This window comes from Emydura macquarii, unplaced genomic scaffold (genome assembly GCF_026122565.2).
Source record: "Emydura macquarii macquarii isolate MOO-44397 ecotype Brisbane River unplaced genomic scaffold, CSIRO-AGI_Emac_v2 contig_71, whole genome shotgun sequence".
NCBI classification, from domain to species: Eukaryota; Metazoa; Chordata; order Testudines; family Chelidae; genus Emydura; species Emydura macquarii.
The window spans coordinates 4,619,200-4,634,799 of NW_027130208.1; the positions used below are offsets into that span (position 1 = coordinate 4,619,200).

The following is a 15,600-nucleotide window of genomic DNA, read 5'->3' on the forward strand; positions in this document are numbered from 1 at the left end:
AATGGATGGTCTGGGAAGGAGAGACTACTGAGGCCAGGAAGAAGTGTGCAGGTGGAAAAGGACGGCGAGAAAAGAAATCGCTAGGAGCAATGTTTAGAGTGACCCTAACATGCCACTAAAGCAGTTGTTCTCAAACTTATTTGATCGGGCCCCTCCCCCTTCTTTGTGTCTGTATCATTTATGCCTCCCACCTCCACAAGTACATATCCTGTCACCCAACTCCGAAGGCAGAGCGGAGAGCAGCAGCTGCGGGCCGGGCACCCAGCTGTGAAGGCAGCGTGGCACCAGCAGCAGCACAGAAGGAAGGGTGGCAATGTGCAAAGTGAAATTTGTCAGTATCCTCCCCGCCTCCTGGGGCTGACAGCCAGAGCTCTTTAAAAAAAAAAAGGTGTGCACACAGCTCACGCCTCCCTTGACACATTCCCACGCCTGCCTTGGGGGGCCCGGCCCATAGTTTGAGATCCGCTGCACTAAAGTGATGCCTCAGAACACAAACTTAATCTTGAAGACTGCTTGTTTGCTGATTTAGCAGATTCATCCACATCTACGTTTTAGACCCTCATCTGCTGCAGATTTGTTGAGAAGGCCACAGGGGCCTAAACTTGCTGTACAGTCAGCTAAAATTCTTTTGCTGTCTGGGGTGAGGTTCTGTAGGATTATTTGTGGAAGGTTTCTGGGGCTGGTTTTGCAGCATCAAAGTGTCCTCCATGCTGGGTTTCCAGTGGGTGCACAGTCCCACACTGGATATTAGTTTACCCCACTATTTAAGCTAACAGCATTGTGCAGCTACTGCTTCACTGAACTGTACCTGTGGTGGTTTCTCTACAAAGGCTGAGTCTTGAATAAAAATCAGAGTCTATTAAATAGCCGCTTTATTATAAATCAGTGTTCTAGGGTCCTTTTCTTCCTGGATTCTATTTGCACTTGGTGATCATGACTCATGAGATGCTCTTTGGTCTAGATTTTCAGATAATCGCTGCATGTTTGAGCCTCACACTACATTCCCATTTCATTGGTTCTCTGAATGTGAACATTTTTAAGGGAACCCACTTGTGTCTTGTCTCCTTATTAACATATATAGCTCTGCCTTTCAAAGACCGAAAATGGGGAGAAAAATGTTACACTAGGGTGAGTTGTGAAACCCAAGTCTGCAGCGAACAATTAAATTAGAGAGGGGCTTAAGGGAGAAAATTCAGCTCTGGATTTCAAACACCCCAAAGTTAATGGGGACGGGCGGATCCAGGCGATTTGGTTCAGAACTGTCTCTACAGTAACTCATAGTTTTACATGCATAATAAAAACACAAGGTAAATAAAAGCAAAATAATTTACCGATATAGAAAGGATGTACCTGTGAAACGAAATATCTAGAGTAAAAGTAACGAAAGAAGAAAAATGGGGAGGTAGCATTAATGCCCTTTTTAGTGCTGACTGTAAAGTTTTTCTTTTAAAAAATGACTATTTTGAACTATTCAACATTTTATTTTTGCAACATTCAGATTTTCCAGCATTTTGACAAATTGACTTGAAATAAAAATACATTCGTTTCATTTCCCTTCAAATGAAATACAAATGAAAATGTTTTGTGTTTAGGGTTTTTGTCTCCCTTTTCCCCTTTTCCTCACTGGGGAAAAAAAGGTAGGAGGGAAGGAAAAACATTCATTGGAAAAGGTGAGGGAAGAGGAGGGGAAAATCCCTAAAGAAGTGGAAAAACAATGTTTTTTGCTTTGATTCCATTTGCTTTGCTTTGAATTAAGTAAACTTTTATGTGAAGTTATGTAATCAGAAAATCTGAATATTCCACAGGAACAAAGCTGAACAAAATGAAAAATTTTGGTTTCAATTTTTTTGAGGAAAATAATTCCAATTTTTTGACCAACTGCAATCACTACAGAAAATAACTTACCACAGAGAGAGAGGGAAAATCATACTAAAATCTCAGAATACCATGCAGTTTTTTGTTGTTGCATGATACTTTACTGATAAGAATATTACAGCCATATTGGTTCAAAAATGCATTCAAAATCCATGATGCAGTCTGTCACAGGTAACAGTTGAGTATTCATTCACTGTGTTCTATTTAATCTATTGTCTGGGGTTAAATGTAATAGGCTGCTGTGGCTGATGTTATTATTTACAGTTTTTCCATCTGTAAAACGAGGATAATTTACATTACTCAGAAGGGCATTCTAAATGTGAAGCAGTCTGTTTGCATGGCGTTGTAAAGATGTAACCAGCTGGGTATTATTATGAAATGTTCTTGTAGCATCATACTCTGCTGGTTATCTTAATAATAAATCCACATGAACATTTCAGAGAAGTTACAGTAACTTGCTGGGATTTTTTTCTGTTGGAAATATCATTAAATGCAACTTTTAACTAGCCTGTCCACTTACACAGCATCATTGGGAACATTGTAACCATGACAAGATTTATGATGACAATTATGGATCCTGTTGGTTACCTCACTGAGTACTTGTACTCCCCTGACTGTCTATATCCATGTGTCCAGCTCCTCAGGGCACAGACTGTCTTTATGTTCTGTGTCTGTCAGCGCCAAGCGCAATGGGTCCTGGTTCAAGACTAGGCCTCCTAAGCACTACCATAATATAAATAATAATAATCATATGTAATAATTTGTATGTGTAGTGAGATTCATTGGAAGCATTTGGGTGCTGGCAATAGAAGGTTCTTGAAGAGGTTTCTAAGAGAAAATAAACTAGTTCTTACTCTTCCCTGCCAGTTGGATAGACCGATCTGTATTACAGAGATAACTGGGGCTGCACAAATAGATACTGAGTAAAGTAGCCCTGCTCTTCCCATTTCAGCCAGAAACACATCGAGTCAATAGTGGAGAATCTGCCCCTTCCTCAAGTCGGCGGGAGAAAATAGGAGTGATGCCTCAGTCACTACGCCCAGTGGAAAAGAGAAGTGATTATGAGACCCAGTAATTTCAAATATCTGTAACTGAAGGAGATAGTGTAGGGATGAAGCTAAAAACGTCAGCAATCAAGTGGCCCATCAGTCTCAGCTCTTTTCACCTTCAGGCATGGTTGCTCCTCCTAACCATCTATCAGTGCCAAAAGAAGGCAGACGTTGTAGTAAGCCAGCATGTGGAAGGAAGACCTAAAAATGCCTGTTCCATGTAAAGGCAAAATACCGTCAAAACAGAGGCCAAGAAACCAAGAGGCAGAAGCTACAGAGGAAGAAAAAGCAGGTGCAGCCAGACCTAATTCAAGGGCCCATATCATCGGAGTTTGCTTCGCAGTATGAATATTAAAAGTGCAAACCAGCATCCTGTATTGCACAAGTCCATGTAGCCCTTCTAAGGGAAGCAACACACTGTGAAATGCAGGCAGTGAAAAGCTTATAACGTGTCCTTCAGCTCCAGGTCAACGTTTCAGTGGAACGTTGTATCCAGGAAGACATATACGGATATCTTTGCTCCCTAAGACTCTGACCCTCCCAAAGAAAGTTATTCTACAACTCTAGAATATTCTGTGCAACTCAGAAGCAATCTAAGAGTCCTCCTGCTTACATCGCAAGAGATACGCAGACCAATTGTCAATTATTTCCTCTAATCATTGGGGACTTGCACTCCTAGTGCCATTTCTATAATGCATTTCTCCCTGCTCCTTGGTGAATCATTAGATAGAAGATGATCATGTCTTCAGTTTCCACCTTTGTTCTTGTCCCTGATCTCAGGTAGACATTGGGGAAAAAGAAAAAAAAAAAACCTACCTCTTTTAAACTTCACTCTCACTCTTGAATTGACTTTTGTTCATTCTGTGATTACTCCAGCCTTTAAACTGCACCCTTCTGGGAGCTGCTTTTACTCCTGAAGATTTTTCAGGGTTTTTCAAATACATTCTATAGGAAAAGTGGGGGGAGGGGGTAAAGCTGTGTCACTTGACATTTTAAAAAAGGACAAAAACTGTGAAACAGATAATAGGAGCACTGCCAGTGACTCAAATCATATTGAGCCTAATTTAATGTGAAGTATAGTATCAATAGAACAAATTATATATTTTTAATTCCCTGGCAGGAACAAGAAAATGACATGGCATATATTTTGGTAATTAAAGGTTTTAAATAGTGTGAAAAAGCAATATTTATTATCATAGCAACCCAGAAATCATCAGATAGTATAAATTATTTATACAAATGTACACATTTTTGTATTAAGGTTTTAAATAAGCATCACTTTTAATGAAACCTTACATTTTGTTGAGAAGGACAGAACAGTAAGAAATCAAACATTAGTGTGGTCAAAAATATTTCTAATAAAGGAAGATTTTAGTTCCCTCTGAGCCAGTCTAATAATGTTGAATGTTATCACTCTGCCAAATTTTCACCATTCAGATTGAAATTTTCCATTCAAAGCATCTGCCTGAGGTTGATCTTTTTTGGAGCGTTTCAACACTAATGGTTTAATTGTTTCTGAGACCAATGTTATGAAAAGATACATTCTTTGTCCATTTCAGTGAGAAGCCCTAGCACTGCCACACTTTGGAAAAGAGACTTGAAATCTGGCAGGGAAGTCACCCTGGTGCTAGGGTTGTGCCTTTGTGTCGCTCCTTTGAAGAGCCGCCCAAATTAGACCAAGTTATAAGCCGCTGAATATCTGTTTGCACCTATTCAGTGGAGACTTCTTAGTGCTTGACAGCTAAATTATCTGAACACTATATCTGAGAGCCTGTGATGTCACATGGGTGTGGTAGATGCACAAAGTAATCCACCATCTGTGCAGTCTCCTTTAGACAGCCAATGAAATTGTTGCATTCATATTAGCTGTAGAGTAAGGGTGGTGATTGGGTGACTTATCTCTGATATCACAGGGGTCTAAGATTCATGGCATAGGGTATATCTACACTGCTGATGGCGTTGTTGGCAGTGCAGGATTGATTCTGCTGGATCAAGTGAGTGGCAGTGGAGACCCAGAAGTTGACGCTGTTAATCCACCCCCACAAGAAGAGTAAATCTGTGTAGACCGGAGTGCATTTCCCATTGGCACAGCGCAGTGGAGATGCCGTGGTACGTAGAAGTTAGGAAGTCGACGGGAGATACGCAAGCTACTCTACATAACTTGCATATCTCCTGTCGACTGCCGCCAAAATCCACCAGCAGTTCAGACCAAGCCATAGAATAGAACCAGACCTTACTATAGCCGTGCAATGCACACATGTAATCTGGAAAGGCAAAATGTCCGAGAACTTAAAAACTGGACAGCAACAGACAGTTGATCCCAGGGATGATTCAACTTGATCTTCTAAACAGAAGAGCTCTCAGCCACACTCATAGCTCTTTCCATCGCTTCATGCTGACAACAGATTTTCTGGGCTTCAGAGTGACATCCGGTGACAATCCTGGAATTGTATTGCATAGAGTCCAACTGCACTCTTCATCTCCCTTCACCTTCCTCATGCTGACCACACGGTGCTGAGGCTTATCCTAAACAGGCTCTAGCCCAAGGTTGAGCTGGACTTCCTTTGTAATTGCTTCCTCCGACTGTGGTACCAGGCACAGGAACTGAGAGCAGGGAGCCTGTCTCTCCTGTTCGCTCAATGTTTCCCTTGCCCCCATCCAGGCAGTGTGGAAGCTGGGTGAAAAAACAAGAGGGGGAGGGATAGCCAGGACTTGGGGACAGGAGCAGAAGATGGGGCAGGAGGGACAAAAGTAATCTTAATTCTGGCATTTCTTAATTTTTGAGTGCTTGACTTTTCAACCGTAATGTTCTTTTAATGTTGTTTTTTTGGGGTACCCTGTATCTACAGTATGTGTTGAGCTGTTTGTTGTTAATAATAAGCACCTGTTTGACTCTTTAGATGAACTCGGTTTTTCTTCAAAATCCTAAGTAACCCACACATTCTAGCAATAAGTATGGGGCCGTGTCAAGGAATGAAAAAGTAGAGGAACAGACATAAATGAAAAGCTATTCAAATGACGGATTAGTATTCAACAGCCAGAAATATTTTGAAAGGAATTAATTATACAGGTGACCCTGAACTCTAATGGGAATAGAGTCTCATATGGAGATTTACATAAATAAAAAGTCATTCTCTGAGACAACCATTATTCGGGGCATGTATCTAATCTGAGATTGATGGCCCTGTTTCTGAGCACATCCAGCACAGTGACTCCATTATCTCCAGGGCAGTCGCTCCTGTTTTACATTGGTCTGAGATCAGAATCAGACTGGATAACCTTAATGCATTCCAGCCTCATCTATTTCAATAATGTACTGAAGAGCCATATAGTCTCAGTCATTCGCAAACAGATTGCAACCAATCCAAGTAAACCATACAAAGCTTTCAGGAATGTGGGGTAGGCAATGGATTATCTCCATCCTCTCTTGCATGGGAAACTATTTGGAAGAACATTCAAAATCTTTGTCAATCAGTACATATCACTCAGTCTCCTTGTTTCTTTCTTCACGAACTTCTCCATGTGAACAATCACTTAGAATATGATAGCTATATTGCATTGCGCCTTCACCTGCTTTTACTGTTTTCTGGGGGAAAGTTATAGATATCCTGAAAAATCACGTACATTTAATTACCATTGACCGCAATTTTGTTAGTATTCAAATCAATTACTATAAAGGCACAAATTACTACAAATATTAGAAAACTGATAGTTATGAAGGCTATTAAAATGACTATACAAAATTGAAAAGAGACTTCGCATGTGCATTGTGATTGATGAATACAGCTCATTACGCATAAAAATGAGTGGATGTTAGTTTCTAAATGTAAAAGAATGAGATCTTAAGCATCTGGAGTTCAGTGAATAATTAGAACAAACAGGAGGTGATTAGGTATTCTACATATAGTATGTAACAACTACTAATATGTACATTTAAAACAAAATTCTTATTTTTCTCTTCCTCATAAGGTATCCTCTACTCCATATTTTTAAAATGTTGTCCCCCTTTTGTATTTTAGAAATCAATAAGAAATTTCCATACTTGAAAAAAATTCAGAGAAAGAAACAAATACACAAAACAATGACTGCCTTTTTACAGTTTAAAGCTACCAAGAATCTTAAAGATTCTGTGCATTTCAAAATGATATTTTCAATCCACGTTTGTCTTTTCCTTTTTAAAACACAAAACTGTTTCACTTTGTGCTTTATTAAAATAGACTATGCATTGCCTCTTCAAACCAAGTATCTGTCACATTCTTAATGTTCTAAACTATCTTGATTTATCATAACAAAGTTAAACTACCGCAGCTAAATTATTTTATTTTACTGTTTAAAGAAGTTTCACTCTTGTTCAGTCTTCAATTAGCCTAAATAGTTTAAAACAGGCGTACTTTGACAAGGGGCAAGAGAGAGAATAGACAAATGCATGTCTCGCATGCAAAAGGCAGAGCCTGGAAAGTCTTCATTTTCCTCTTAGCTGTTCCTTCTGTACTTTGAGTTTCCATACCTGAATATGGCAGACTGCTAGCTGGTTCCATCAGTGAAAAAGCAATATGATGCTGGTTCAGGGGCTTCCTCATCCTGAGAATTTGTTGGTAAACAGACAGGTATCAATTCTGACTACGGGGGCGGGGAACCTAAGGATTGGGAATATAAATCATTTTTCAGACTTTGTCAACTCCGCTCCAAGCGTTTGCCTATCCCTAGACATATAAATCTTGACAAAACTTATGCCAGATCTAGAAGTGATGTCTATCCATCACGGACAGATTTATGTGGGAGGGAATTCATCAATCCAGAAAGTATTTTCAGAAAATTTTATATGACAGGATGCAAAGCAGGTAGCCAATGTACCACATTAAATTAAAAAAAAATAGGCTTACTGCCTTCTCTTAAAGGGAAGGTGAAGACACAAGTACTCTGACCTTTGGCACTGAGGAATGTGACCACACACATTAGGGTGTTGTATATTTCTTTTCTGAAGAGCTGGTTCACGTTTTTTAAAAAGTAGTCTGAAAAATTGATAGAGTTACATTGCAAACCTTAGTAGAGGTTGAAATTGTGCTTCATTATGGAATCTAAGAACAATGGGAGAGAGGATGTGGAGAGTCCATTCTAAGGACATTTTGTTTCGGAACTATAATGTTTCAAAATCAGAGTAATATTATGACATTCTGATAAGTACAAATAAAGCCATCTGCTGTCCTAGAACTTTACACAAGAATCTATGCCCAGGTTAAGACTTCACTTTCTAAGTGTCCATAAGAAAGCTATAATTTAGAGCTGAGTCACAATCTTTTCTAAAGAGAAGCCTCTCAAAGAAAAATGCTGGTAGGCGTTATTATTTGTCGTTAATTTGAATTACAGTAGTGCCAAGAGGTACCAACCAAGACCAGGGCCCTGTTGCTGCACTTGTATGTAATAAGAGACTGTCCTAGCCCTGACGAATGGACAGTCTAAATACACAAGATATAGGCTGGGAGAAGGATAATACTATTAGCCTCATTGTACAGAAGGAGAACTTGCACACCCCAAACTGGAACACGCTAATCTACAGCTGACTTTGCCATTTGTACTCCCTCCTCTAGAGGGACATTTGACCAAAACACATTTAGCCTGCACCACCTTAAACCCTGTTTGTGTTAATACGCTCCCAACCCAAAGCATCTATAGAGCTGCAAAACAATCCCACAGGATTCCACAAACTGCAACACAGGGATCCAGCACATTTCAGCTGACGGTGGTGGTAGCTCTCGTTCCAAATGAAGTGAGAGAAAGTAAAGGGATTAGCCAATACACCTGATGGATAGTCAACACTGCATTGGCTCTGAAAAGTCTCCAGCTGTAGCCACCTGCATGAAGTGCTTTGCCAGTTGTTGAGCTTTCCTTTCTTAGCAAGTTTAATGTTCATTATCAAGTTAGTTTTACTCAATTTGCCTCTACCCGCCTCAAATTTCTACCCACCGTTATTTAAGAAAGAAAGAAAGAAAAGCTGGGCTTTCTCAGCTTGATTTAATTTCCGAGGTATTGAAATTCTGGTACCATTAGGAAAAATGAATTATGATTAATAAAAAAAAAGGCTTGGATTGGCACCCCATGTGACATTGTATGTGCAATTGGATTATATTCCAGGCGCCCTGACAGGGGATCTTAGTAAATAAAATACGAGTTGCACTCAATGTCAGTTTAGCAAATATCTCACCATATTCAGTTCCAGTTATGATTGTTCAGGAAGATATTTGCATTTAAACTGTACCTCTAGCTAGGTTGTGATTTTTTTTTTTAAACTGCTAAGGCTCCACAGAATAACTTCTTTGGATTGGAGGTCTCCTTGAGAATCAATGAATTGCACTCAGGCCTAGCGTTTTTACCCACCCTGAAGCCCTTTGGTGTCGATATATTTGTCATCAATTCCATTGCACAAGTTTCAAAATAATTCCTCTAGTTAGCAAGAAGCGAGGTCAGTGTAAAGCATAGCGGGGCCATTTAGCTGCCACAGCCCTGTGCGTCAGGGAAGTTTGTCACTAAAAAAGTAGCTAGCTTTTAGCATTGCGTTGAGGCACAGTAAATTTACTCCCACTTGTGAGGGTAAAGAAATCTCTTCCTCAGTAGTTTGCTTGTAAGGGTGGCTTATGGATTGAAGTGGCTTCCAGCATAAAAAGGAGTCGGAGGGAGGGAACCACTGAAGACCTGATCCGCTAACTCTAAAATATCACATGTTTGCACAATAGGGTGATTGCTTCCCGGGGGTCACATATGCTTTGCATATCAGCCCACCACACTGCACTTTTCACTGAGTTTTTTCACTTCCAGTCATACCTCCCTTATGTGTTAAAGGAAAGGAAGGAAGGGCAAGAGAGGGGAAAGCAGACTACATGGGAGATGATGAGGATACCCAGACACGAAAATATAATGAGCGGTACATTAGACTTGTGTCCCGTCAACCATCTGCCGCAGATTGACAGATGGGACGAAGTATGACAGTAGAATGGCTCCTTCGTTTTAGCAGGACATAAAAAGCTTGAAAAATAACACTTTTTTTCCCCCCCTGAGACCCACACAGTAGCAATGTCATTTGGTCACTTGTTCCTGTAAAAAGTGAGAGGTGTATGTAGGCACATATTCACGTCTGTAACAGAAAATGGGCAGAGCAGTTCAGAATAAATGTACTTTTGGTTATTAGACCCATAAAGCCCTGAAGTTCCTTCTCTCGTGGCTACACAAGTAAGTAATGGAGGAAGTAGGTAACTGTGACCCAATGAACCTCAGGGGACCTCAGTGCCTTGCAACGCCACGCCCTGTGAATGTTTTTGTTTGCTGCTTACAAGTGGTGAAGGACTAGTCGGTTTCAGATTGCACTCAGCTGAAATACTGATGCTCTGTGACAGCATTTTGCAAAGTCGCCCCGAACACACGGCCTATAGTAACTGAGTTAAAATTAAGCCAGGTGTGTAACTGCTTTCAGGATCAGGGCCAGACTGTCCGAAGATTTTGACTCCTACCCACATATATAGATAAGGGCCCAATTTACAGATTCACTTGCCACCCAGCAGCTTGCATGATGGCACTGATGGACAGATTTTCATGACAGTTCAGCATCCAGCAGGCTAGATGGATTCTTCTGAAAATCTGGCCATTGAATGGGATACCTAAATTCTATCTGAGCTCATTTGATGTCTCTACCTGTTCTTGTGAAAATTCGAGCTGTGGGTTATTCAGACAATCATAGTTTTGGCAGGAAATCAAAATCTCTCTTCCTCTGCTCTACGTCTGAAGTTTGATTTTGACATATTTCACTGCCCAATAGACCCGTCTATCTAATGCTTCTGTCTAATCTGGTTTTATAGGACTTCATTGTGACAGTGGTCTTCTCGTTCTTGTGGCTAGTGGGTTCATCGGCTTGGGCGAAGGGACTGTCTGATGTCAAGATTGCCACTGATCCAGATGAAGTGCTGTTACTGATGTCGGCTTGCAAACAGCAGTCTAACAAATGCATGCCGGTCCGCAGTCCCGTTATGTCAAGCTTAAACACTTCGGTTGTAAGTAGATTTTTTTTTTAACTGCTAGACGATGATGCGCCTCTTTTCAGCTCTCCGGACACACAGATTGGGCTAGATCCTCACCTGCTGTAAATCCATGTAGGTCCACTGACTTCTTTGGAAGTTCCTAACACATTACCAGTGATTTGACTGAAAATGCTGCCTCAGTGAGATAGTTCCCATGGAGAAAAATTACAGATTGATTCGCAGGCCGTTTCATTGAACAATCAGTTCAGTTTCATAGTGAACTTTAGAGACACACCTATAAAACAAGAGTGATTTTATGAATGTACCTCCCATATGTGTGGTTCTCTCCTGTACTGAATATTTATGCCATACGCAGGTAGAAATGGTCCTTACCCCAAAGATCTTACAGACCAAGACTTTGAGCCCCCATCAGGCCATTTCCCTTCCTGTGACACTCCAGCCTCTGCTTATCTATCCATCTGGATGCCCATCCCCCATCCGCGCGTTAATTAAACCAGACCACCAGCACGTAAGAGCATTCTCTCATACACCCAACCAGTCATTCACTTGTCTGCTTGTATGTTGCCTTCTCCTGCAAATACATTTCTCCAGTGGCAGTGAGCTCTGCAGGTGGAACAACACAGCCCAGGATAGGGGGTATAGTGGCAACATCAGGACGAGACATATAAAAAGCAGAATTAGTGCGGTGCAAGCTCCTGTTTGCTTTCGACTTAACTCTACCATCATGTGTCTGAAAAAGGAACACCTGAGTTTGTCTTAATAGAGCCAGGAGGAAAATGGTCTTCCTGGCCTGGGAAAATGTGCAAGATTTAGACATTTTTTCCCATCCCACATCAAGTTGAAAAGTGAAAATCTCAAAAATGTTCATGAACAGATCTTGGGTCAGCTGAAACTTTTTATGTTTACTCTGAATTTCTAAGCAAAGTCATTTCAAGATGAGAGGCAGAGCTGCTGATTTAGAAAATGGCGGTGAAAATTTTTTTGACTATTTCCAAAAAAATGCTTTTAGATATTTCAAAATGGAAAATTTGTCAAAGTGACCCGGTCCTATGAAAAGTTTAAGTTTCAGCAAATTGGCAATTTTTGACGGGAAAATATTTTGATGAAAAATTTCCAACCGGCTCTAATCTTATTGGGAAAGAAACAGCATACTAAAACCACATGGGTAACGTTTTCAAAAGCATCAACATCTCATTTTCCAGAGAGAATTGGGCACTGGGAGCCTAAGATCCATTGACTTTCTGTGAGACTAAAACTTTTGAAAATGTGACTTCTGAAAATTTTACCCATCATCTTTTTGCAAACTGTTTTATTGATGTATTTAATTTGTTTGCTTGTTTAATTTATTTGCTTATTTATTGCTGCTTATCGCAGCATATAAAAAGGCGCCTGCCTGCTACTGTGTGGCTTTAACACTACTTCCTATTACAAAGACAACAGCAAAACCTTCAACCCTCCAACACAACAAAATAGGCAAGGCTTTCCCCCACCTAACTCCCATCCCCCATAAACAACCATCCCCATCAAGACCCGGTCCATTTAGCTACCTGGGCAAAGAGATGCAGCATCCTCGGATGGTCAGCTGTCCCTGACTATTTTGGGCTAAGTGCGAACCCTTGTTTTGCAGTTGAGGGTTCTGCTTCCTGAACCTTTTGTCTTTAAATATCCTAGGCTCATTTCATTAAATAAAGTGTTTTGGATAAAGTTGAACATACATCTATATATATCTGTATATATCTATATAAATCTATATAAATATAGATATATATAAAAAAATGAAGCCACCAAAATCACATCTGTGTACTGATTAATTACTTTGGTTCTTGTTTAGGTCTTTGGATTCTTGAACTTTATTCTCTGGGCAGGAAATATTTGGTTTGTTTTTAAGGAGACTGGGTGGCATTCCTCAGGCCAGAGGCACCCTCCAGACACCATGGAGAAACAATCAAGCAGCTATAACCAAGGTGGTTATAATCAAGACAACTATGGCCCAACTGGAGGGTATAACCAACCTGCAGGCTTTGGCCAACAAGCTAACTATGGCCAGGTGGGTGAATACGGCCAGCAACAGAGCTATAGTCAGAGCGGGCCCACCTCATTTGCCAATCAAATTTAGCATTCACAGAGTTTGCATTCCCCGCATATGTAGGCAGTTTAACAACACTAAGTTTCAGTGGCACCAGATTTTTAAAGAGTTTAAATAAATGAATACTCCAACCAAGTGTTTAATGTAAATCAAAGATCTAATAGTACCTATTAAGGCAGATGGGTGGTGGCTAGTTTGTTATTTTTGTGACTAGACAACTGATGATGATGTATTCATCACAGCTGGTGAACTGGAGTAAGTATTGTTGTATGTATTGTATAGATAACTTCCTGGTAGTTTGTACGTGCGCTGAAATGGTAGGAGCCTTTTGTAGCCTCACGTCTGTAGTATGTAATATGCATAACATAATGAAGTAGAAATGAATTTTTCTTCTGCCTTTTGGTGAAAAACAAAAGTGTTTTATTATGATTTCTAAAGATTATTCAGTATATCACGATGCATGTAACATTGTTCCTGAATTTTCAAAACTGCCTGTTTGTGACGCTTTAGAGGATTCTTTTTTAGTATATTTTTTCTCTCAGATTTTTTTTATTATTATTCTGATTAATCAGTTCACATGTGATTTCATGCATGGATAAGCAGTTTCACACCAACACGATGTTTTGGACTGTGTATATGGAACTTTTCAATTTCTTCCACTACTTTTTTTGTTAAATGTATGTTTAAGAAAATGTATGTATATTTTATATATTTTGCAGAGGTGGATATATGGCTTACCCAAGTTCTGAATGCTTTGTAACTAAAATGCTTTTCCTTGAAAGAGCAATCAGTAGCGTAAACGGTACCTGACCAATGTTTATTCCAGATAACTAAGCTAAGTATTCATTCTATAAATCACTATTTCTATTGATGTTTTGTGAAACTTTTAATGTGAGCTGTGAAAACTAAGGACCAAGTAACTGTGTTATATGTTTACAAAGGTATTTATTTAATTAGGATAACAGAGGTGCAGATATCAGTAACCAAAACTATGTGAAAAATATGCCACATGTCTAATGCCTAACACAACAAAACATGGCAAGGACATATACTGTTGTTTGTCAGCATTAGAAAGCTTAATTATTCCTTTTTTCTGGATGGGAATATTTCTATCTATGCTATTTGAAAATCATTAAATGACAGTTCTGTTCCATCGTTGTGATGAATACTGGTTTTGGAGCTATCAGTAAATGCGAAGAAGCTGGCAAAAAACCAAAATCTAAAAAAACCTCATCTTAAAATGTATGAAGGCCAGATTCTTAGCTGGTGTAAATTGGCATATCTTCACTGAGCATTCGGACCTTGCTTCCTACAGTGCATGGGAGTCTGTGAAGCCCAAAGAGTCAACCGAAACTCTTTTCTTACTCACTTTGAAGCCTGAAACACAGCATCATAATCAGAACTGATCATCTGCATTTCTAAATAAAAGTGTATCCGTATATAATATCATTGTACGAGCTGTAATGTTAAAAGCATCTTAGCATAAACAGCATAGTCTTATATGATTGTTGTAACCAATTTATGGCTACTCAGTGGATGAATCTATATTGTGATATCTATTTGACCCTAATAAAGTTATTGCATAAAATGTACATTTGAAGAGTATGGTGATGATATAACAGTGTAAAATATGCTTTGGCTAAACAAAAGGTTGATAATATTCCATTAACTGGGTTCGGCCCTTATAATTCTCATTTTAAGGATTTTCCAACATTTTTACAAGGATTGTCCAAACACACATTTGGAGACATCTTCATCTCTGGTAAGTCAATGTCACAACATAAAAATAGCCGATGTTACACAGTCCAATTTCTGTGTGTTTGTCTGTCTCTCCAAGTGTCAATAAATAGATTCTGTGTTGTTCAATTGTCCAGAACGAAACAAAGAACTGAAGGGTGGGGGTGATCCTTGTATCTTTTAGCTTTGCCCCTTTAGTTTGGTGCCCCCCAATTTCCTGAACTGAGGCATTTGACTCTCTCTAGGCATTTTGACTCTCTGTCCTGACCTGCCTTAAATTTATAACAAACTTCTCTTATGTGGCCATTTTTCCCGCACGGTAGCAGGTCCCAGCCCAGCATCTAGGACCCCTGCAGCTCATCAACCACAACGGGACGCCACCAGGATTAAAAAATCACGGGTCAAGACCCCAAAATCATGAGATTGGCTTAAAAATCTGAGATGTATTGAGGTTATTTTTATGTGCTTTCTCTTTTCTGAAGCACTCAGATCACGTTTCCAAGCTTTTCTCCACAACCATGAGGTTAGAAACTTACTTTTTTCAATACAAGCTGAGTTTCTCCCAGAAACACGGGACAGCAGAAGCTGGGGCTTTCGCGACTCGTGATAAAATTGCAAGTTGGCAGCACTGTTAACGGGGTCTGCATTAGCAAATCCCCGTGCAGGATTCGGGGCTAAATGAATAACACAATCAACTGTATTTTGGCCTGACTCTGTTTGTCTAAGCAAATGGGAGGTAGCATGGCTTAGTGGCTAGAGCACTGGACTGGGACTCCAGAGAACTGGTTCTGGTCCCAGCTCTGCCCCTAGCACTTTCCCCTTTCTG

General features: G+C 39.9%; 1 protein-coding gene across 1 annotated transcript in view; it reads left to right on the plus strand.

Annotated features, from left to right (window-relative positions):
• Positions 1–14,629, plus strand: part of SYNPR (synaptoporin) — a 149,858-nt gene extending 135,229 nt beyond the window's left edge. Inside the window, exons 5-6 of the mRNA XM_067541613.1 lie at positions 10,772–10,963; positions 12,783–14,629. Of these exons, the coding sequence (XP_067397714.1) occupies positions 10,772–10,963; positions 12,783–13,067 (477 nt within the window). The 3' untranslated portion in view covers positions 13,068–14,629. The remainder of the gene's footprint in view (positions 1–10,771; positions 10,964–12,782) is intronic.
• The last annotated feature ends 971 nt before the right edge of the window (positions 14,630–15,600 follow it).